Below are 24,630 nucleotides of genomic sequence, written 5' to 3' on the forward strand. Positions count from 1 at the left end.
GCAGGCCGTCTACGTGACAGCTCTGTTTATCTGCAGCTGGGTGATGAGTGGCACTTGGGTGGCTGGGATGCTGGCAGTGGCCTGGTTCATCATTAACAGGTCAGACTGGCACAGGAAACACATCAATTAACCCTCAATCTGCTCCTGCATCCTGCTGCTCTGATTCACGCCAATGTGTCGGGAATGATGTGGATTAAAACTCATTACCATGGCCAAGCTGTTTCAGCACACTGGTCATACAGAGGTCATACAGAGGTCAGAGGTATAGAGTTTATTTCCAGCATTGGCCTTAGTCATTACACATCAACACAATCATAGTAATGAGGCTTTGGATTTATTATGGAGGAAATTCAAACAGATGATGTGAAGGACCCTGTGGGGAATCTGCTGAAAGGTGAGATCAGTAATATTTAGTGAAATAAAAATGTTGGTAAGTTTAAAAAAAAAAAAAAAAAAAAACCTAATCACAACTTAAATCTAAAAAAAAAATAAATAAATTAAAAACATTTGCTAAACTAAGACTCAAATAAAACAATAAAAAATAATGAAACAGGAATGTAAAGGTAAAATATGTATGGAAATGGGATCAGTAATCATTTTAAATCAGGTGAAATAAAAAAAGTGACAAGTAAAAAAAAAACATTAAAAATTGGTGAAATAAACAAAATAATGACAATTAAAAAAACAGAATAAATAAACAAACAAATAAACAAAATAATGACAAGTAAAAAAAACAGAAAATAAATACACAAGCAAATAAACAAAATAGTGACAAGTAAAAAAAACAGAAAATAAATACACAAGCAAATAAACAAAATAGTGGCAAGTAAAAAAAAAGAAAATAAACAAACAAATAAACATTATTTTGGTTGGTTTAAAGGTCTAATCAGTGTCAGGAATATGATGGAGATCTCTCTCTCTCTCTCTCTCTCTCTCTCTCAGGTCAGACACCACTAAAGTGGACTACGCCATTCCTCTGAGAGATAACTGGGCTCTTCCGTACTTCTCCTGCCAAGTAGCTGCTCTAACCGGCTTCCTGAGCAACAACATCAGCTCGGCGATGGAGGTGTGGAGTAACACAACATTACACACATCCCCAGAGCGCTGAGAGAGAACGCACCACTACTACATCACTTTCCTGTGTGTGTGTGTGTGTGTGTGTGTGTCTGTTTCAGATGTTCTGTTACCTGCTTATGAGTGTGACGACGTTCACCTTCATAGTGATGTGGGAGCACAGCCACTACATACTGTTTGTACAGGGACTGGCACTCTTACTGCTGGACTGCTTCGACCTCGTACCTGCACGCAAGGTTCACACACACACACGCACTCACACACACTTCTGTAATGCTAAATTCTATAATAACAAAAATAATATTACTTTAGTAACTGTGTGTGTTTCTCTGTGTGTGCATGTGTTTGTGTGTGTGTGTGTGTGTGTGTGTGTGTGTGTGTGTGTCTCTCTCTCTCTGTGTAAGAGTTTCTCTGTGTGTCTGTGTGTATGTGTGTCTCTGTACGTGTATGAGATTCTCTCTGTGTGAGTGAGTGTGTGTGTGTGTGTATATAACTGCATCTTTGTCTCTATCTCTGACAGACAGCAGACATCCATAAGGTGTATCTGAGCTCTTTGTTACTGGCGTATGTTGTTCAGTATCAGAAGCCCAGTCTGCTGTCCTGTCCACTCCTCAGCCTGCTTATAGCCAACATGCTGACCAAATACCTGCAGGTACAACACCTAAAAATACAGCTAGTTCTTAGAGCTCTTACTAAGCATTCGTTTCCATCAAGCCCAGTCTACAGCTCTCTATGTACTCAATACACTACATATTCATGATGGGGGTGGGACTTCAGGTTTAGGCCACGCCTACATATGTAAATACTGATGCAGACTCTAGTCTTATTTCTGATTATTAGGCTACATATAAACCAGTATGGCAAAAACAATATGGCTAAAAGGGTTAAGATGACTATTTGTACTTTTTCTACTGTTTTATTTATTGTCTTGGATTTTTTTTAAGCAAAAAATGAAGATGGGCCCGCTGGTGGCGAGACTGATGAAGATTGTGCTGCACCTTTACTTAGTCTTCACCGCAAGCATCACCTTCAACTACCTGATTAAGGTCAGACCCAAGTGGGGAAAGTGGATGTTGAGGCTTTGACCTAAGTGTAGGAAGTCCAAACGCTCAGTCGTCGGGTTAATCGAAAAGAATACGCTGAGGCACGTTGCCAGATCTGCTGCTGTGAGCTTTATCAGGACATCGCTGATCAGACATAACATTATGAGCACTGACAGGTGAAGTGAATAACACTGATGATCTCCTCATCACGGTACCTGTTAGTGGGTGGGATATATTAGGCAGCAAGTGAACATTTTGTCCTCAAAGTCGATGTGTGAGAAGCAGGAAAAATGGGCAAGTGTAAGGATTTGAGTGAGTTTGATGAAGGGCCAGATTGTGATGGCTAGACCACTGGATCAGAGCATCTCCAAAACTGCAGCTCTTGTGGAGTGTTCCCGGTCTGCAGTGGTCAGTATCTATCAAAAGTCCTGTACATCTTGGTGCCAGATACCACAGCACACCTTCAGGGACCTAGTGGAGTCCATGCCTCAACGGGTCAGGGCTGTTTTGGCAGCAAAAGGAGGACCAACACGATATTAGACAGGTGGTCATAATGTTATGCCTGATCGGTGTACACAGCCACTTGCATTAATGTTGGTGATCAGACGGTGTGATTAGGCGTCAATAATGTCCAGCGTGTATTCAGTGCTTGTACTAGAGAGGCGATCGAATCGGCCATTTTAGATCTAGAACAAAAGATCTGCCATTTTAAACACCTTATGAAGTGACCCTTATATGTACTTTCATTTCTTACATTTTAAGAACTATTTATGGAAATGTATAGCTTTATGTTAAAGTGTATTGCATGGTGTTCCTTCTAATTATAACCGTACGTGGGTTTTTATCGTCATTCCGCTGTAGCTCTATAGCTTGTAGACTGGAAATGTTTACATTTTTTTCAGTTTATTTTGGGGGATTTGTGGGACCTGGCAACCCTGTAAAAAAGAAAAAAAGAAAAAGCCAGCCTTTCTATTTTTTCCTGCTTGAAGTTTCCCAGCAACTTCGTCTCTTTCCTTTTCTAGAGAATCTTTCCAGTCAATCAGAGTGACTTCATCTTAAAGTTCCTGGAGGTCAGGTTCGGCTTAAACTCGACAACGTGAGTACAAAGCTCTAGACACTCTTACGTCTTCAGTAAATGCTGCTTTATTGTAATTAGTACGCTGTTTTGCTTGTTGTGTGTGTGTGTGTGTGTGTGTGTGTGTGTTTTAGAGAGTTTATCCCGAACCTGCTGCTGTGTGAGGATGGTTTCCAGGCTCCGGGCCAGGACTTCTTCCTGCGCCTCACTCACGCCTCTGTCCTGCCTTTTTATTTGCTCGTGCTGCTCGTCTGCTTGCTGTCAATCATGCAGACCATCTACAGGAGACTCAGGTCTACTCAGAGCATTACGCTTAATTTCACACACACCCTCATGTATTAAATATATGATTTAATCTGGTGTAAAACGTCGACATGCTCAGAAGGGTCTCTCACACTGCCTTAACCCTGGGTGGTGGTTGTTCCCACTGGTAATCTAGAAGCAGGGTCATAACCGGGGTTGTGAAAGCCTCCTTCACACTCCACACCCCTGATGGCTGGGCACAATGTGATGATATGTTGTGGAGTTACAGCTGGTTGCTTAGCAACAGAATCATAAATTCACATGCGCCTCATAGCACATGAAAACCAGGACGTAGTAACACTTAACAAAAACGGCTCGGTAGCGCCAAGCTGTTATTTCATGTATTTATTCAATCATGGCTGTTGATGACATACACCGATCAGGCATAACATTATGACCACTGAGAGGCAACATGAATAAGACTGATGATCTCCTCATCATGGCACCTGTTAGTGGGTGGGATATATTAAGACATTTTATCCCCAAAGTTGATGTGTTAGAAGCAGGAAAAATGGACAAGTGTAAGGATTTGAGCGAGTTTGACGAAGGGCCAAATTGTGATGGCCAGACCACTGGATCAGAGCATCTCCAAAACTGCAGCTCTTGTGGGGGGTGTTCCTGGTCTGCAGTGGTCAGAATCTATCAAAATGATCCTTTAAGTCCTGTACATCTTGGTGCCAGTCCTTCAGGGATCTAGTGGAGTCCATGCCTCGATGGGTTCAGGGCTGTTTTGGCAGCAAAAGAGGGTTCCAACACAATATTAGGCAGATGGTCATAATATTATGCCTGATTGGTGTAAATATGCAAATAAGTAGAAGTCAGGGTGTAGGAGTGTACAGTGTGAAACGTCAGATTATGAAGAGCCAGGATTAATTGTTATCCCCGAAGAAAATTATGTGCAGTGTGAAACGTCAAGTGAGAGAACCCAGGATTCTGTTTATTCGGAGTTTACAGTCACTCAGGGGAACTATTTCAAGTGTGAAACGCCCTAGAGTGTATTAGAGGAGTGTATTCGATATATAATATCTTGTTGTTTAGTGGTAGCTTGGACAAGTTGCTGTAGTAGGAATGTAATCAACAGCAGCCCTGGGTCCACAAGGACTCTCAAACTGAGTAGGCTACTTAGATTAAGGGGTTTTTATTTATATATATATATGCTGTTGTGTTTGCAGTGGTGAGCGAGCGACAAGCAGCGTGCAGATGGAGGACGGCCGGATCGGAGAGCGACCGGAGGTGATCTACCACGTGTTCCACACGCTACTGTTCGGAGCTCTCGCCATGCTGTTCCAGGGGTATTTACACCTCACCGTTACTATTCAAACCTTTCTGGGTGGAGTTTGCATGTTCTCCCCTGGGTTTACTCCGGGTACTCCGGTTTCCTCCCACAGTCCATAAACATGTACATTAGGTGGCTTGGTAATTCTAAATCGCCCAGAGGAGTAAGTGTGAGTGTGTGTGAGGTTGTCTGTTAATATATGTGGCCCTGTGATGGACTGGAGACTATAGACAATGGATGGATGTTACTGTTCACTGATAGTGGATAATAGTTCCCTACTCTTTCTGCTGCTCAGTTCTACTATAATAAAATACACACCATTTGAAACACTAGTCTTGTTCCGAATGACATCATACACATAGTACTTACAATATGTTCTCTTATGGATTTTTATTTTTTTAATATAAGTTTCCCAGTCGATGGCACATGGCCTCAAGCACATGTAATGCGACGCCTCTAGCATTAGCAGAATACATGTTGAAAAATAATTCACACAATACACATGGGCTGATTTTAAAGAGATGTCTTGTACAACGCCGTGACATTGGACATCTTGGAATTTTTTTCTCGTACGGAGTCCGTGCCTGGTAGCCCCGCCCCCCATCCCAATATATACAGTAAGCAACGTCACGGGTGTTGAATAAGTAGAATCCATGCCTTCTGTGTTCAGAGTTTTCCCTTTCCTGATACTAAACATATCTTAACCAGTCACGCCACGTTTACAGGAAGAACGATCGTCTATTATTCAACAGTTTTCATAACGCTCGTCTTATCGTGAGTCACGCTGCGAGGTCTTGCTCAGGCGGAACTCTGACACCAGTGAAATCGCAGCTAATTCATGATTATACCAGTACTGTGACTAAACTCCTATTTATAGCTCAGAGTGCTCTAAAAAAAACAGCCAGGAAATTGACCTGGAGATCAACATATGATGTAAAAATAAAATAAAATAAAATAAAGGCATTGGCATTGAAGAAGCTAAAGTGGGACATGAGGACAGTATGAAGAAGAGCCTTCTGTTTTAGCCTAGGTACAGAAATAACCCTCCACGCTGTGCATTGCTGCTCTTATTGGCTTTTTGCAAGGCTGCAAAAAAAAATATACCACTGGACTGGAGCTTACTTCAGCATGTTTTTTATTTTGTGAGGCTTATTATTTCACTCCATGCGTGCTCAGTTCTGTTCAATTCAGATTTATTTGTATTGTACTTTACACAATGGACATTGTCACAATGCAGATTTACGGATAATGAAAATGTGAATTCAGGATAAAAATGTATAAAGTTGATCCCTAATGAGTAAGCAAAAGGTGATGATGGGAAGGAAAAGCTCCCTGAGATGATGTCAGGGAGAAACCTTGAGAGGAACCAGACTGAAGAGGGAACACCGGAGAGAGTGATTTATAAATGATTTCCCTTCTGCGAGTTAGATGGTCCAATGGTGCAATTTATGTAACCAGGATTCTATTTATAACATGAAGTCTGATCAATTGTTCCTTGTTCACAATCGCAAATTCAAATCCATCTGATGTATCAGTAGACTGTCCATGTGGGAACATCCTCAGCAGCCCTGAGTGGATTCCAAGAGATTAGGCTCCAAACAGAAGTAGGGCATCAAGATGGATCAGGCAGGTCCGGAGAACAGGGAGAGAGAGAGAGAGAGAGAGAGAGGGAGTGAGTGTGAGAGAGGGAGAGAGAGGGAGTGAGAAAGAGGGGGGCAGGAGTGAGAGAGAGAGAGAGAGAGAGAGAGAGAGAGGAAGTAAGAAAGAGACAGAGATGAAGTGTGTGAGAGAGAGAGAGAGAGGGAGCCCGAGAGAGAGGGCGTGTGAGAGAGAGAGAGACTGAGAGGGAGTGAGTGAGAGAGTGAGAGAGAGAGGTTTTGAGGGAGTGAGAGAGAGAGGGGGAGGGAGAGAGAGGGAGTGAAAGAGAGTGAGGGAGAGAGGTTTTGAGGGAGTGTGAGAGAGAGGGGGAGTGAGAGAGAGGGAGTGAAAGAGAGTGAGGGAGAGAGGTTTTGAGGGAGTGTGAGAGAGAGACTGAGTGGGAGAGAGAGGGAGCCAGAAAGAGAGAGGGAGCGAGAGAAGTGGACTGAGTTTGAGAGAGAGAGAGAGGGAGTGAGTGAGTGGGAGAGGGAGTGGGAGAGGGAGCCCGAGAGAGAGGGCGTGTGAGAGAGAGAGAGACTGAGAGGGAGTGAGAGAGAGAGGGGGAGAGAGAGAGAGAGAGAGAGAGAGAGAGGGAGTGAAAGAGAGTGAGGGAAAGAGGGAGCCCGAGAGAGAGGGAGTGTGTGAGAGAGACTGAGAGAGAGAGAATGAGTGGGAGAGAGAGGGAGCCAGAAAGAGAGAGGGAGCAAGAGAAGTGGACTGAGTTTGAGAGAGAGAGAGAGAGAGAGAGAGGGAGTGAGTGAGTGAGAGAGAGAGGGAGTGGGAGAGGGAGCCCGAGAGAGAGGGCGTGTGAGAGAGAGAGAGAGAGAGAGAGAGAGAGAGAGAGGGAGTGAAAGAGAGTGAGGGAGAGAGGGAGCCCGAGAGAGAGGGAGTGTGAGAGAGAGACTGAGAGAGAGAGAAAGGGAGAGAATGAGTGGGAGAGAGAGGGAACCAGAAAGAGAGAGGGAGCGAGAGAAGGGGACTGCGTTTGAGAGAGAGAGAGAGGGAGTGGGAGAGAGAGAGAGACTGAGAGGGAGTGAGTGAGAGAGTGAGAGAGAGAGAGAGGTTTTGAGGGAGTGTGAGAGAGAGGGAGTGTGAGAGGGAGGGAGGGAGGGAGTGAGAGAGAGGGAGTGAGAGAGAGAGAGGGAGCCAGAGAGACAGAGTGAGAGAGACAGAGAGTGAGAGTAAGGAAGAGAGCGAGTGAGAGAGAGCATCAGAGCAAGTGAGAGGGAGGGAAAGATAAAGAGAGGGAGCACGAGAGAGTTAGAACACAAAAGAGAGAGAGAGAGAGCCACAGAATATTAGGTATACTTAGTGTCATGTACTTGAGAGAGTGGGAGCAAGAGAGAGAAAAAGGGAGTGAGAGAGAGCAAGTGTGTGTGTGTGTGTGTGTGAGAGAGAGAGAGAGAGAGAGAGAGAATATTAGGTATGCTTAGTATCATGTAATGGTTGAGGACAGTGTACATTGTGTGTAGAGTACAGGCAGTGTCTCAGACAGGACTGGCTATAAAAAGATAACTAAAAGGCAGAGGCAGAATGAACACACACACACACACACACACTGTGCCTTTAAACACATGTACTGACTTTCACTCTACCTTCTCTCTTATGGATGCTTATAACATTTAGACTATGCTCTTAAACGTATTTCTAACACTGGTGTGTGATGTAAGTGATCTTAGTGTAGTCTTCAGATATTATTAGCTTTTTCAATTCATATAGTCATTTTTCATGTCAGGGCATCTTTACTAATTTCCACATTCTCCTTTGGCTCCTGCTTGATTTCTACTTCTTTTCAATCATAAGTCGCAACATCCCACTCTGGTTATTAGATTAATTTCCATCTTCATGAGCCAATTAAGATGGAAAAGAGCAGGTGCATCTTAATCGGATGTTCAGTAGAGAGTCTCATTTCAAACCCGAGTTAGATTTCACGCCATTAACCTATAACAGAATCTGAATATTAATGTTGATTTAGGTTTGGCATGAACTTTGCATACTCAGTTTTTCTTCTTCTTCTCCCCTGCAGGTTGAAGTATCTTTGGACCCCGTACGTTTGTATGTTCACTGCATTTGGTGTGTGTTCACCAGAGCTCTGGATGACTGTGTTCAGATGGGTCAGACTCAAGTCTGTCCATCCTGTAGTGCTGGTGAGTACGTGGATGCTTGGGAGGAGGAAGCATGTGAGGATGAATGGATGGTTGGAGGGTGCATGGTGGGAGGATGAATAGTTGTTAGAGTGGATGGTTGGAGGGTGCATGGTTAGGATGGTGGATGGTTGTGAGAGGGGCAAGATGATTGGTAGGGTGCATGGTTGGGATGGTGGATGGTTGTGAGAGTGGCATGGTTGGGATGGTAGGTTGGATAGTTGTGAGGATGGATGGTTGGAAGGGTGTATTGTTGGGATGGGACAATGGATGCTTGTGACGATGGATGGTTGGTTGTGAGAGTAGATGGTTGGTAGGGTGCATGGTTGGGAGAGTGGATGGATGGTTGGTAGGTAGGGTGCATAGTTGGGAGAGTGGATGGATGGTTGGGAGAGAGGATGGATGGTTGGGAGGGTGCATGGTTCGGACAGGATGGTGAATGGATGGATGGTTGTGAGAGTGGATGGTTGGTACAGTGAATGGTTGGGAGCGTGGATGTTTGGTAGGATAAATGGTTGGGAGTATGCATGGTTTGGATGGTGGATGCTTGTGAGAGTGGATGGATGGTTGGGAGGGTGCATGGTTAGGATGGTGGATGCTTGTGACGATGGATGGAGGGTTGGAAGGATTTATAGTCGTAAGGGTGGATGGTGGGAGGATGGATTGTTGGGAGGCTTGATGGTTGATGTTGGTTAGATTTGAGGGTTATGAGGGTGGATGTTTGGGTGGGTAGAAGGTTGGTAAATATAGGGCAATAGATAGGTGGGTTAAGTGCATGGTTGGAAGGGTGGTTGGTGTTTTGGAGAGGTGGAGGGATGTTTGGTGGGTTGATGGTTAGATGCATTTTGATGCATAGTTGCATGAATTGACAGAGGGCTGGATAGACATTTGGTTAATTAAGGAGCGGAGAAATGGGATGATGGTTAGATGCATAATTAGACGGATGGTCGGATGGATAGTTGTGTGGGTGCTTATAGTTGGGTGCAGTATAATTGGATGGATGGACAGCTGACTGAGATGGATGATTGGTTTAGTGCTTAGGTTGATGATTGGATGGATAGATGGTTGTGTGTGTAATTGTTTTAATGGATGGAGATATACATGCTTGAATGGATATTTTTGGTCACTGGTGATTGTCTGCATAATGATTGTCTGTGTATGGATGAGATGTTGGTGGGTGGGTGGGTTTATGGAAGGATGGATAGATGGATGGTTAGTTGCTTGATGGTAAATATGTTATTTTTTATTTCTTCAGGCACTCATCCTGAGCACTGCAGTACCGACCATCATTGGCTTCAGCTTATGGAGAGAGGTGAGGTTGTGTCTTATTGATCTGCACTAAATATAGAGTTACGATATTCCGAATCAGAACTGCTCACCTGCTCCACCTCCTGATGTTATATAGATAAATAAAGCTCTTTGAACACTAGTTTAACATTAAATGGATGGAACTATATTATACATCCATGATGAGAAATAAACTGAAGTCCTATGAGCGTTTGTGTGTACAAGTGCTTTTCTTTTCTCTGCAGTATTTCCCACGTGTGCTCTCCGAGCTTACAGAGGTACAGGAGTTTTACGATCCTGATACAGTGGAGCTTATGAACTGGATTAGGTGAGCGTTAATAACAACTTCTCCCCTCCATTGTGCTTTAAGTATAAAAAAAATAGATTTGTTGGGTGGATGCTTCACTTAAATGGATTTCAGACTTGTGGGATTTAGCATTAATAGAAGGAATCTGTCAGAACTGGGTAACCAATTGAGGTGAATCGATATACTTTCTCTATCTCTCTCTCTCTCTCTCTCTCTCTCTCTCTTTCTTTCTGTCAGGAGTCAGGCTCCTCTCTCGGCCGTGTTTGCTGCGAGTCCTGCACTGTCCGGAACAGTGAAGGTGTGCACAGGATGGCCGGTTACCAGTCTCCCACTCTATGCAGACCTCAGCCTGCTGGAGAGAACTGAGAGTGTATGTCCACTTCTCTCTCTCTCTCTCTCTCTCTCTCTCTCTCTCTATTTCTATCAATTTTTTAAAAATTAATTTCAAAGTATTTTTTGCCACATTTATTTACATACAATAATGCCAAAGCAGCCATATAGAAAAGAATGGAGACAATGAGAAGAAAAGAATATAATTAATCGTAAAATAAACACAATACAGTAAAATAAATTAGAAATATTGTCAATAAATAATAATTATTAATTTAAATATTTATTATTATTATTATTATTATTATAAAATTGTCATAATAATATTCATAATATTTAATATAATATATAATATGTACCTGCCAAGTTCCGTTAATTGGTAAATCTCTCTGTGTGTGTGTGTGTGTGTGTGTGCGCATGCACGTGCGCTCATCTCTCTCCCTGTCAAATTTCCATCTGGTGACTTAGGAGGCATTTAACTAGCCTTTGCTCGAATGTCACATGTGCTAGTATTAATGGTGCATTTCCTTGTAGGAGAGCTCATCTACAGTGTGAATAAAGGTCAGAGTGGAGGCACACACACACACACACGCAGTTGTAAAGCACTGCCAAATAGGAAGGCTGTTTTTAGATTGGCACAGGGTTGCCTGAACCTGCACAACCCCTGAAACGAAATCAGCCGTCTGACCAAAATGCAGAGAATTCTAAGGAAGATTATCACAAAATTTCGGAATATATTAAACATATTAGCGGTCCCTTAGCAAGTGCTTTTCTTTGTGCTGTCTTTGAGAGCAGCTCGTGAGTAACACGAGTCAGCTAGCCGCATGTGAATCCAAAAATTAGATTAGTGTGAAAGAAGGTGTGTGTAGGACAGTTTGTAAGTAATGATGGCATTTTGTTTGACTGGTGCCATTTTAGGAAGGTTGAACTTATCAGCCGATCTCATAGGCTAAAGGTTACGCATCAAAATGTTTAACAAGCCCAATATTATGACGGACACCTTGAAAAGTCTGACCAATTTCTTTCCCCCCTGTGCGTGTGTTTTGTGGTGTATGTGATTTATCACAGACGTATCAGGTGTATGCCATGCGCTCTGCCGAAGACATCTATAAGCTGCTCACAGCTCAGAAGTCGAGTTACGTCATCATCGAAGAGGAGCTGTGTAACGAGATGAGTCCCGTCAGAGGCTGCAGGATCAAAGACCTGCTCGACTACGCAAACGGCCACGTGCGTCATATTACACGTGCAACACACATTTAAGGACGCCTTCTTGTGTATATGTGTACATGATGAATCAGTAATTACTTGATAGGGCTGTTCCAGATTTTATGAATATACAAATTAGAAAACTATAATAAACTGGTACACTCTTATACTTTATGATGCATGACTACATGTAATGTGTTTAACAGTAATTTACTCATTTTTTCCATTAAGATTTTTCACTTACTTTTAGTATCTTTTTCTTGAAAGATGCCTTGTGCCTCTTTAGACTGAACCATTTTAGTAATAAAGGAAGGGCTGCGTTGGCTGTTTTCTCCTGGAATCCTTTCTTAAAGATTTTCATATATATTTTTTTCTTGTGTGTTATTTCCCTGTTCTCCACTAGGTGGTGTATGACAAAGGAGAAATGTACACTTTTTCCAAGCACGGGCGATTCTGTCACGAGATCAAAATGAACTACTCTCCATACACCAACTACTTCACACGAGTTTTCTGGAACCGCTCGTACCACGTCTACAAAGTCAACTCGGTCATCTCCTTCCAGTACTGACATCTGCTGAGTCCACACCATCGTCTCCTTCCAGTACTGACGTCTGCTGAGTCCACACCATCGTCTCCTTCCAGTACTGACGTCTGCTGAGTCCACACCATCGTCTCCTTCCAGTACTGACGTCTGCTGAGTCCACACCATCGTCTCCTTCCAGTACTGACGTCTGCTGAGTCCACACCATCGTCTCCTTCCAGTACTGACATCTGACATCAGTAATGATTACCGCAGTCAGCTCCCCCCATACTGATGAATACAGAGTCAACACCAAGCAAATTCTTTTCCAGGAACCAAATCAACCATTATTCCTTTTCAGCCTCAATGTATACACAGTCAACTCCCTCATCTTCTTTCAGTCTCAATGTCTACACAGTCAACTCCTTCATCCCCTTTTATATATAACCCATATAACTAGTAGTACTATATTCTACAGTGTCAGTGGTATTTCCTACCAATTCCCACAGCTACCAAATCAAATCAGCACATCCCCTTTCAAATACTGACAAGAACCCTTTTCATCCCCTTCTAATCCCAGTATCTACACAGTGTCTTTTTTAGGTCATAGCCCTTCCAATCCCAATGTCCTTAGCCAACGCCTTAATCCCCTTCCAGTCCCAATGTCACCAGTCAACTCCTTCATCCCCTTCCAGTCCCAGTGTGTCAAGTCAATGCCTTAATCCCCTTCCAGTCCCAATGTCACCAGTCAACACCTTCATCCCCTTCCAATCCCAGTGTGTCAAGTCAATGCCTTAATCCCCTTCCAGTCCCAATGTCACCAGTCAACTCCTTCATCCCCTTCCAGTCCCAGTGTGTCAAGTCAATGCCTTTATCCCCTTCCAGTCCCAATGTCTCCAGTCAACGCCTTTCACCCCTTCCAGTCCCTATGTCTCCAGTCAACACCTTCATCCCCTTCCAATCCTAATGTCTGCAGTCAATGTCTTCATCCCCTTCCAGTCCCAATGTCTACAGACAACTCAGACATCCCCTTCAAACCCCAATGTCTCCAGTCAGTTGTCATCTCCTTCCACTCCCAGTGTCTCACCATCCTCACCATCCCCTTTTCATTCTGACACATACCATGTCAACCCTGAATTCCAGTGGTCTAGAGTCAATTTCATCACCCCCTTCCAATACTGTCTACCCCCACACCAGTATGTTGTTTTTTTTTTTTACCTCCTTCCACACTCCTAAGCTAGCTCTGTGTTACTGATTGTCGGAAACGTCCGTACTAAACCATGGGACTAGAAATCCTCCGAGGCATTGGAGAATGGATTGTAAAAATGGTTTTATTACATTGCAGTTAAGCACAATGACATTTAGTACTGCATTGTGTGTGTGTGTGTGTCACAGATCTGTCCAATGGGTCCAGTCACAGGACCTGTTCAGCATCTGAACTGCTGCCTCTGAGCTTTTTGTGGTGAATACACAGCCCTGTGGCGGCGGTGTTTGAAAGCTTTTTGCTGCTGTCAGGCTATGAAAAGACGGCCGCCGGCGGGTTGGGGGCGGAGTCGTGTTCTTAGAGAGAATCATGGGTAGTGCAGGCCGGCTCTGTGACTGCCTAATTGTTGAATTTGCATTCTCTTTTCTTTTTTTAAACACTGTATCAAGTCTCATACATGACTTTGAGAGAGAGAAGGAACTTACAAAGTTCTGGTTTATAATGTTGTCAAAGTGTTAAACCCACTGTACATAACCTGAGACCACTTTTAGTTTTTTTTTATGTTCTAAACACAACTTTGCTCAGCATTTCAAGACCAAGTATTGTGACCATGCGGACCTTTTACTGCTGACCGATACATTATAAGTGCATATGACTTTTATTTGCATAGTACCTTCCATCCTTCTGAGATCCGAAACCGACTGATGTATAAAACTTATTTAATGGAAGTCTAATGGCACTTTCGTCGATAAATGGATAAAAATAGAGAGGCGGCTCAGTGAGTTAAAGCTCTGGGTTGCCATGTCCTTGCTAAGTCATCGAGCAAATCCCTTAACAATAAACTTCTTGGCATAAACATGAAAACCTTCTAATTGAATAAGCATCAATATAAATATATGACCAAATAATACACGGTCAAAGCTTACAATACAATTATAATAGACATTTCAGCAGGGATAAATTATTCAAACTAGTTTGCAAATGTAATGGAGGCCAGCGGTAGGTGCTGTGCATGTATACCTCATCCCCTGATCTCAAGAGGTGCACTAGCGACTGAGGCTGCAGTCTTTAGCCTCCTCATTAGAGCACCCGCCTCCCATGCCGGAGACCCCCTTGGAGCGGTTGCGAGTAGCACCCAGAGGGGTTACATTGGTGCAGTGACCCGGATGGGAGTGAGGTTTAGGGGGATGAGTGTTACGGAGGCCAGCGGTAGGTGCTGTGCAGGTAAACCTCACTCGCCTGATCTCAGGAGGCGCACTAGCGACTGACACTAAAGGCTGCAGTCTTTAGCCTCCTTCTTAGAGCACCCACCTCCCTTGCCGGAGACCTGCTTGGAGCGGTTGCACAAACATCTTGAAGCAATTCTTTTACATTTGTATACCTAAACGTATATCGACACCCCTTCATCTGCCATTAGCCTTCCTTTATAAGCGAGTTTGCCGCATTTTTCTGTTTTGATTTTATCCATGTGGTAACTTTCTAGTAAATGGAGCTTGGGTTTAAAACGAGAGTAACTCTAGTAGATCTTTACAGCAGTCCTCATTTCAATGCAATATAATTAAGAGGCATTTCAATGTCATCTGATGCAATACATTGTGTTTTAGTATTTTCTTACCGAAAAAGAAGTGTTCGGAAACTTGTTGGGAAAAGCATTGAGCTCTAGAATGCCATGTCTGTCTTGACGCGGTTCAAATAGTTACCAGTTGCATTTAGTTGACACCTTTTGCCCAATATACTCTGATGAATTGTGTGTTTTTTGTGTAACAAGCAGAATAAGGTTCTCGTGTATCCGTGTTTCAGAAGATAACATTTACATTTCCCAGGACCCTGTAATGATGAAGCTGATGAATAGCTGATAGAGAATTGCACATCTGCAGCCGTGATGAATATGGAAATGAGTCCCGGTTTGGATTAACAGGCCTTTATCATGACACCTTTTTATCACTGTCTTTCACTTCTGTGTCCCCCCCCCCACCTGTTCCCTTATTTGATTTGTTTAATTTGTATTTTAATATTGCAATTATTTTATTTTATTTTTTAAAGACAGAGAATCACCAATTGTAATCACTAGTAGTGTAATATAACACCAGTCTATGCAGATGATAAAATTTGGTAAAAGTTGTATAATGTGTATAATGTTCCGTGCCTATTTTTTTTCCCGTTTTAGTTGTTCCCACATTAGTTTATTTCCATGCTTCATAGATTCGGACCGTGTCTGATGTTCGCGTGTCCAAGCTCATCCTCAGAACGCGTGATTGTATCAAGAGTTTCTGGGAAAAGTGCTTCGTTGCAATGACTTACACTCCTGCTGCTACTGGTGCTGCTGGTAAAATGCTTTTCTAGTTCTGCGTGATCATGTGATCATTTTTTGCAAGTATACACATCAGTAGATTTAAGCTGATGCTCTGATTCGTCCGTCTCATACTGTACAAGCTACAATGGTCCGATTCTGTGCAATACAGTCTTTGTATTCTTCTGTACATTCGTCTTCTCTTTCATTTGTTCTTACACCACAAGGCTGTTGAATTCTCCTATCTGATTGTGTCGTAATGTCTATGACCGCAGCTCTGACAGTCGTCGCAGGTTTGTATAAACAATGCTCATTATCGTCGCTATAGTAACAATTTCGAGATCATCGAAATTGCGTTAAAAACACTGTTGTTAAACGATAATCATCAGCACTTTTCTGTAGTAAAAGACTTCGGATTGCTGTTAGAGGAAGATAATCCATTTTTAATTACACCACCCAAATGTCGGTTGTTTTCTAATACTAGCATACATAGAGGTGGTAATAGCTCAGGTGGTTAAAGCTCTGGGTTGTTGATGGGAGTTCAAGCCCCAGCACAGCCAAGCTGCCACTATTTGGGCTCTTGAGCAAGGCCCCTAACCCCCCAGCTCCAGGGGGTGCTACATTATGGCTGACCCTGGACTCCAGTCCTTCAAGGATGGGATATGCGAAGAAAGAATTTCACTGTGTAGTAATGTATATGTGAGAAACATAGGCTACTTACTTACCTGTAGTGTTTTATCCATTGCTTATTACTACAAATAAGCTAGATTATGTACTAAAGTATGTATATACACTGATCAGGCATACCATTATGACCACCTGCCTAATATTGTGTTAGTCTTCCTTTTACTGCCAAAACAGCCCTGACCCATCATAAACTGTGTATTCTGACACCTTTCTATCAGAACCAGCGTTAACTTCTTCCCCACGTCCATCAGTGAGCTTTGGCCGCCCATGACCCTGTCCCCGGTTCACCACTGTTCCTTCCTTGGACCACTTTTGATAGATACTGACCACTGCAGACCAGGAACACCCCACAAGAGCTGCAGTTTTGGAGATACCCTAATCTGACCACTGGTCTAGCCATCACAATTTGGCCCCTTGTCAAACTCGCTCAAATCCTTACGCTTGCCCATTCTAACACATCAACTTTGAGGACAAAATGCTGACTTGCTGCCTAATATATCCCACCCACTAACAGGTGCCATGATGAGGAGATACTCAGTGTTCTCCTGTCAGTGCTCAGAATGTTATGGCTGATCAGTACACAGTATATTTATTGGCTACTACAAGATTCATACTAAAGGAAACCAATATAGAAACTGTGTGTTCATGTATCATATTAATCCTAGTGATTTTGATCATATAGTGCAAGCAAAGTCCAAGCACTAAAGAAAAATGTGAGTGTGTGAGTTGAGTGTGTGTACAGCTCCTTCAGGAACAAAACACTAATCTGCAGTAATGATTTTAATCACAAGGAGGCTCCATATTGCCTTAACCCTAAAAGCCTAAAAGCTGAGTCTGCTCTGCAACAAATTCAAATCCCATGATGCCTTATTTATTTATTTAAATTAATATATGTTTATTAATATATTAATAACAAGTTTTAGGACGATTAAAGCTTCTCCTATTTACAAAACATTTTTCAGAGTAAGTGTTCCACATCCTGTGAAGGACCTGGAGATTAAGAAATGCAAATTGGAAAAATCTCAAATGCCATTCTGATGTAAAATCTGAACACTATCACAACCAGGTGGAGAAGAAGAAGAAGATGAAGGGAGCTGGAGATTATTGCCCCTGCTGCTCATCTGTGTGTCCTGCTTTGACAGAGGTCCTATCCACCTCCGGCAAGAAATTGAATTAATCAGCTGTCATGTGCAGCAGATCCTTGAACCCAGTCCCATTATGTGAGGGAGGACAAAATCTGGATATAATAATGCTGCTTCTATCAGAATAAAATAATTGGCATGTCATAACCAAATGGCAATGAACAGAAAAACCCAGCATGTTTCAGGCTAAAATATTTTTTCTCCATTACCAGTAGCTTCATACATGCATTACTGATTTGTTTCTACATGCATAAGTACAGACTCTGATAATCTTTTAGCTATGTTTATTTCTTCCTTCTTTGAGTCATATACAGTATAGTATCCATTCAATAGCAATAATCCAGCAAATCAGCATACAGCATCAACTAACTGTGGCCTTCCTTATCCCTTAGTCTATGTAGCATCCACTAAATAAACCGCATATCATAATCCCCTAATCCAGCCAATCACCAGGCAGTGTAAATTAAATAAATCAACTAGGTGTCATAATCCCCAACTCCAACCTTTCAGCACAGAGCATCTCCTAAAGCAGCCATGTGAACTTTATAATCCACTAATCCAGCCAATCAGTAAGCAGTACTCACTAAATCAACCATCTGGGCGTCATAATTTCCTAATCCAGCCAATCAGCACACAGCATCAATTAAATAAACCAAGTGGGCTTCACAGTCTCCTAATCCAGCCAATCAACACGCAACATCAAGTAAAGCAGACAAACTGGTGTCATAATCCCCTAATCCGTCTGAACAGCACAGAGCTTTCACTAATCAGACGTGTGAGTTTCATAATCCCATTATCGAGCCAATCAGCACACAGCATCTACTAAATGGGTGTCACAATTCTTTAACTGAACCAGTTAGTAAGGAGTACTCACCAAAGCAATGTAGTGGGCTTTATAATCCCTTAATCCAGCCAATCAACAAGCAATAAAGCAGACAAAAATGATTGACAGAGTCTCTTAATCCAGCCAGTCATCACACGGTATCCACTAAACAAACCAACTAGGTGTCATAATCCCCTTAATCTAGCCAGTCAACATGCAGTGTCCATTAAATAATCCAACTGGGCTTCATAATGGGCGTCCTAATCCATTAATTAAGCCAGTCAACAAGCAGCATTAGCTAAGCAAACCAAGTGATCTCCATAATCTCCAAATTTCCCAATCCAGCCAATCAGATGAAGAAACCAGTTGACCACAGCACTGAAGGGGAGGTGCTTGGATGTCTCTTGTAAACCTGTCAAAATTCTGACTCGTAATGAACTATGTATTAATATCAAATGGCCACTTTATTAGGCACACTTTCCCTGTCAGCTTGTCAGTATATTAATTTAATAATTTAGCTGAAGCTGATCTTTTCCCATGCACAGTGTGTTAAACGTCCTCTATTCCTTCACCAGCGTTCCTTCATTCCTTCATTTTGGCTGCTTCTCAGCCAGTCAGTGACACCAAGGTGATCCTCTCACCACACATGCTGTGAATAACAACAGATGTCCATAATTACAGCTGGTGACAAGTTCTATACTCCAACTCTGTAATTCATTCATTATTCATCATGCTTTATTAATTGTTGATTATTGTGCTGAATATATGTTATGCACACTAATTAATTCAGGAAATAAATCCATCTGCTAATGCTTCTGTAGAGTCGGGAGGGGGTTATGGTATGGGTAACTGATTTGGAGGAATCTCATGTTATTTGAACTTGCAAAACACAACATCCTTCATCCTGTTACCATCCTGACTGATACAAAGCGCTAACACTGGAGACTCCTTCCACAGTTCCTTGACATTAACCTTCTAAACAATGTTTAAAGCTTATCCAGTGTCCCAATCCAGTTGGACCTGGCTTTGATACTGGTTTCTAGACATATATATTAAATTATTTATGTGATCTTTGGTCTGTCTTCTTTTTTTGTTAACCACTCATGTGCTAAAAGGGTAAATACTTCTAATGGCATTTTAGCCATGTTATCATTATATAAATGTGGTATAATGGTTAAACAATATTACTATTGATGATGGTAATAATTCACTATGATGCTTACAATGTACAGTTACTAACCACTGACCAGGAAGCGATGGGAGGATAGCACCGGATGAATGCCGGACCTCAGTGTTGAGTGTGTATGTGATAACGAGCGCTGTATATGTGATAAGTGACTGGCAGCATCGTCTCATTCCTCCTGAGATTCAGCAGTGAGTCATCACACTGAGTCACTGAAGCAAAGCAGTGTTCCTGTTCATTCTCTCTCTCTCTCTCTCTCTCTCTCTCTCTCTCTCTCTCTCTCCCTGTGTCTTTCCATCCTCCATTCCCCACATCATTCCTTCTGTCTCTGTACTTTATTATTTTTGTCACCCTGCATGAGATAACATCTGCTCTCTTTCCTGTTGTCATTCAGGCAGTGAATCTTCACGGTGTTCGGTGGTGGTGGAATTGGTCTATAAATAAATAAATAAATAAATAGATAAATTAATTAAGTAATTAAATTAAAAAATAAAATAATATAAAAAAATAAATAAAATGTATAAATAAAGGGAAAAAGAAGGATGTATCTATTCCTGATACACAGCTGTATTAATGATGAACTTCCAAAGCTGATGTTGCATCGCATCTGGCCTTCAAATAACTGAATAAGCAAGACTGTGTGTGTGTGTGTGTGTGTGTGTGTGAGCTCTAGAGAGTGCTGATATTTAGATTATGTATTCAGAGCACACCTGAGACTCGTGTGTGTGTGTGTGTGTGTTTTCACTGTGAGCAGCCAGGACCGTGACCTTGTTGCAGATTATGAAAGCATTAAAATGGCAGCCACACTCACACACCATGACAATTCTACTCCATGAATGCATGTATTGGAAATAGTGCAGATATTCACTCATGCTCACTTTATTCGGAACACCAGGCTAATACTGGGTCTGCACATCACATTACAGCAGAGCTCCAGATTCATTAGCCCAGGCCAGTGTGTTTTGGTGATCATGCATTCATGTAGTCTCAGATTCTCAGATGGTTGATAGGAGAGAAACCTGATGTGGTCTTCTTCTTCGTTGTGTGTGCTGGGAGATGCTTTTCAGCTCACCATACTTGTAATAAGCGACTTCAGACTGTATTTCCTGTTTCTTCGGTCTGGCTTTTCTTCTCGGATCTCTGCCATCAACAAGGTGTTTCCTCCCACAGAGCTGCCACATACAGGATTTTTTTTTTGTGTGTTTGTTTATTTTTTTTACCCTCTAGAGACAGCTATGTGTGAAAATCCCAGGAGATCAGCAGTGTCTGAAGCCCATCTGGCACCAACAACCATTTCGGAGATCATCTCTGATGTCTGATGTGAAAATCAACTGAAGCTCTGAACCTGTATCTGCAGAATATGATGTATGGCCCTGCTGCCACATGACTGGCTGATTGAACGACTGCAAAACCATGCAGGATGAATATGCAGGACATATCGAAAGTCTTTGTGATATAAAACAATTAAGCCAAGTGAAAAATAAATCCTGTTAGATCTTTGTCTTCTATCTTGTATGTGATATAGGAACCAGTAAAATAAAGTAAAAAACAAACACCTGGGTAAAAAACCTGGGTGCATAAGTCTACACACCCCTTAAATGATACTACTCTGTGTTTTTGGATCACTTTTAGTCCATTCCAAATCTTCTTCTTCTATAGCTGTTCCTCGGATAACTTGTATTTGTACTCTGAGTCGTAATCCTGCTAGAAGGTGAGTTATCTTCTTCATCTTCAGCTGTCTACATCTTTTGTACCAACATTTACCTCTCAATAGTTTCCTCGATCTTGACTGGAGCTCCAGTCCCGGCTGAAGAGAAGCAGCTCTATAACATGATGCTGCCGCCACCATGCTTCACCACGATGAGCTGTCTTGTTTTTTGTGCCATATCACATATAGCTTTTAGAATTATACACAAATCTCACCTTCGACAGACCATCGCAGATTTTTCCACATGGTTTTGTACTCGTACTCGTCAGATACTCCTGCAGCTCCTTTAATGTTGCTGTAGGTCTCTTTCCGGCCTCCGTGATAAGATTTTCTCTATCTATTTCGGAGTTACGTCCTGTTCTCTGTAATGTCACCGTGGAGTCCACATCTTGTTGATGATAGTCTGCAAGATGGTTCCATGGTACAATTAATGTTTCTTTTTTTCTTGACAGTGAGATCTTGCACATGCTTATTAAACTCTTTACAGACCTATGGCTTCAGAAATCTGGAAGAAAATCCCCTAAAAAAAATCCTACTGAAAAAGCTGATCTTTATCTGGGCTTAATCGGAATCGAGTTTGAATGTGATTGGCCAAAGGTGGAAAAAGATTTGACAATTTTTTACCTGTGTTGTGGATTTGATTTTTATGGGTTTTTTTTAACCGTTTAGGGTTTTTTTAAAAAAAAAAAAAAATAAAAAATCAGAAAATATAATTGTTAGGAGACGGGGTGCCAGACATTGGGGAAAATCAGACCCAAGTGCAGGGATAGACGACAGACAGGGGTTTGTTATAAAATGACAAAATGAACAGACATCGGAAAACATTAAGGCAGAACTCGGAACTAAAATACAGAACAAGATACAGAACTCTGGGTAACGGACAAAACACGATGACGAGGACAACAGGTATAAATTGGGGAGGTACAAAAGGGACAGGCGTGCAGAGGCGGGAACAGGGTTAAGGATTGGGCAGGGCAAATGCGTGAAAACACAAAACATAAACAAAGACAATGGCACAGGGTATAAACAAACCCCTGCTAGAATTAACCGAGCCATCCATGACACTAATCTCTTATTCACAACTCCTTTTTGGAGTTCTTTTGGATTCTTTCTTTCCGTCCAGACCTAGACTGTAATTTCACACAGTCAACTCTAGAAAGGTTCAAGGGTTGTGCCAAGCATCTGCCTGGGATTGGTTCTATATCCTTTCCCTTTTGATTCAGACTTTTGATTCAGACTCTGCACAGTTTGATCCCAGAGCTCCACAGAACCTGATGGATTACTTGTCCTGACAGTGCAGTGTAAATTGTGTGACCCTATAAACCCTGGACTCCTAAAGCCTTTCCAATCAATGTCTAATCAATTCACATTGAGAGAGTTGGACTTCTAGAAACATCTCAGTGATAATTATAGGGGATGCATCTGATTACAATTTGAAATCCCAGTTAGAAATTTCAGTTCGATACACATCCTCACCGAGCATTTTATTAGGAACAATTCTTCATGATATGGATTCCTCAAAATGTTGGAAACATTTCTTTGACATTCTGGTCCATGTTGACAGCATGATCATATTACGCAATTCCTGCAGATTTTTCCAGCACCCAGGATCTCCTGAGAATCTCTACCACTTCCCAAAGATTACTGATTCAGATCAGTATGATGTGTGACATGGTGCACTATCAAGCTGTTAGAAGATTGTGGTCATGATGAGATGCACAAGATCAAATTGATTGGAATTAATAGACTCACAGTCCCCAAAGAAAAGATTCTCCACACCATTACACCAACCCCACCAGCCTGGACTGCTGACCCAAGGCTCATGCTGTTGGTGCCTAATTCTGACTCTGTCTATCTCAGCAGAAATCCAGATTCATAAGACAAGCCTAAGTTTTTTTCAGTCTTCAGCTGTCCAGTTTTGTGACCCTATGTCCACTGCAGCCTCAGATTTCTGTTCTATGTGATCTTCTGCAGTTGCTGCTCATCCGCCTTAAACTTTTGACTTCTTCATCTTCATTCTGAGATGCTTTTCTGCGTTTATCTGAGTTACATTCTTCGCTGATCTGTTTCTACATCAACAAGCTGTTTCTGTCCACAGATCTGATGCTTAATAGATGTTTTTTCTTTATTTCACCATTTTCTGTAAGGGGGTCCGCCTTTTGCTGCCAAAAACAGCCCTGACCCGTCCTGCACTGTGTATTCTGACCCCTTTCTATCAGAACCAGCATTAACTTCTTCAGCAATTTGAGCAACAGTAGCTCATCTGTTGGATCGGATCACACGGGCCAGCCTTCTCTCCCCACATTCATTAATGAGCCTTGACCGCCCATGACCCTGTCACCGGATCACCACTATTCCTTCCTTGGACCACTTTTGATAGATACTGACCACTGCAGACCGGGAACACCCCACAAGAGCTGCAGTTTTGGAGATGCTCTGATCCAGTGGTCTAGCCATCACAATTTGGCCCTTCGTCAAACTCGCTCAAATCCTTACGCTTGTCCATTTTTCCTGCTTCTAACACATCAACTTTGAGGACAAAATGTTCACTTGCTGCCTCTAATATATCCCACCCACTAAAAGGTGCCATGATGAGGAGATACTCAGTCTTATTCACTTCAGCTATCACTGGTCATAATGTTATGCCTGCTCAGTGTACATATTGTTATGTGATGCCTACAAAATGCACAAATAAAATAGAAATCTCAGCTCATGTTCTTCTACTCTGCATCCTTCACAAGCTTATACGTGAGGTGCCACATTTTTTTATTTAATTTAAATCTGTTTGGAAAGAAAGAAAGGCTAGAATGTCATGTTGAGTGAATAATTGTGTGTGATCTGTAGATCATCTGGGATCATTCTATTGAAGGGTGCCAATATTTTTGAAGTCAGCCGCATGTGCACATGTTTCACCGGCTTGGACGAATAGGATGAAATGGGCATAAGCATGATGATTGGCTGCTGAAAGAAGGGAGGAGAGAGAGAGAGAGAGAGAGATAGAGAGAGAGAGAGAGAGATGGAGGGAATGTGAGCGTATAAACACAGACACACAGAGATGTTCTACAGTCCCACAGAGACTCGCTGCTCTGTCTCACACACTCACACTGTTTTCCGATCTGTTGCTCCCGTCACACCTCCATCTCTCTCTCTCCCTCTCTCCCTCACCCCCCCTCTCTCTCTCACACACACACACACACACACACTGCTGATCCTCTCTCGCTTGTTCTTTCACACACACACAAGACAAGGAGGTCATGGACATAGACGACACCACAGGTAGACGCGGGACAGGGGGTGTTCTGGTGGACATGGATGGGACGTGTGAAGAAGGAGATCACATGCTCAGGGTAGGATTATGTGTGTGTGTGTTATTTTGTATAACCCCTAGAA

General features: G+C 42.4%; 2 protein-coding genes across 6 annotated transcripts in view; both read left to right on the top strand.

Annotated features, from left to right (window-relative positions):
* The window catches only part of LOC131364501 (probable C-mannosyltransferase DPY19L4), a 21,466-nt gene extending 5,579 nt beyond the window's left edge, over nt 1–15,887 (top strand). Inside the window, exons 7-20 of the mRNA XM_058407671.1 lie at nt 1–99; nt 943–1,066; nt 1,176–1,310; nt 1,595–1,726; nt 2,019–2,120; nt 3,140–3,213; nt 3,327–3,485; nt 4,668–4,787; nt 8,436–8,556; nt 9,809–9,865; nt 10,086–10,168; nt 10,385–10,517; nt 11,546–11,704; nt 12,087–15,887. The exon at nt 1–99 is cut by the window's left edge and continues 47 nt beyond it. Of these exons, the coding sequence (XP_058263654.1) occupies nt 1–99; nt 943–1,066; nt 1,176–1,310; nt 1,595–1,726; nt 2,019–2,120; nt 3,140–3,213; nt 3,327–3,485; nt 4,668–4,787; nt 8,436–8,556; nt 9,809–9,865; nt 10,086–10,168; nt 10,385–10,517; nt 11,546–11,704; nt 12,087–12,251 (1,663 nt within the window). The 3' untranslated portion in view covers nt 12,252–15,887. The remainder of the gene's footprint in view (nt 100–942; nt 1,067–1,175; nt 1,311–1,594; nt 1,727–2,018; nt 2,121–3,139; nt 3,214–3,326; nt 3,486–4,667; nt 4,788–8,435; nt 8,557–9,808; nt 9,866–10,085; nt 10,169–10,384; nt 10,518–11,545; nt 11,705–12,086) is intronic.
* Nucleotides 15,888–24,298: 8,411 nt separating this feature from the next.
* The window catches only part of LOC131364544 (sodium bicarbonate cotransporter 3-like), a 38,415-nt gene continuing 38,083 nt past the window's right edge, over nt 24,299–24,630 (top strand). For all 5 annotated transcript variants that reach the window (XM_058407760.1, XM_058407759.1, XM_058407762.1 and 2 more), the window contains exon 1: nt 24,299–24,587. In XM_058407760.1, the coding sequence (XP_058263743.1) occupies nt 24,495–24,587 (93 nt within the window). In that variant the 5' untranslated portion in view covers nt 24,299–24,494. The remainder of the gene's footprint in view (nt 24,588–24,630) is intronic.

The sequence above is a fragment of the Hemibagrus wyckioides genome, linkage group LG14, assembly GCF_019097595.1.
Source record: "Hemibagrus wyckioides isolate EC202008001 linkage group LG14, SWU_Hwy_1.0, whole genome shotgun sequence".
NCBI classification, from domain to species: Eukaryota; Metazoa; Chordata; class Actinopteri; order Siluriformes; family Bagridae; genus Hemibagrus; species Hemibagrus wyckioides.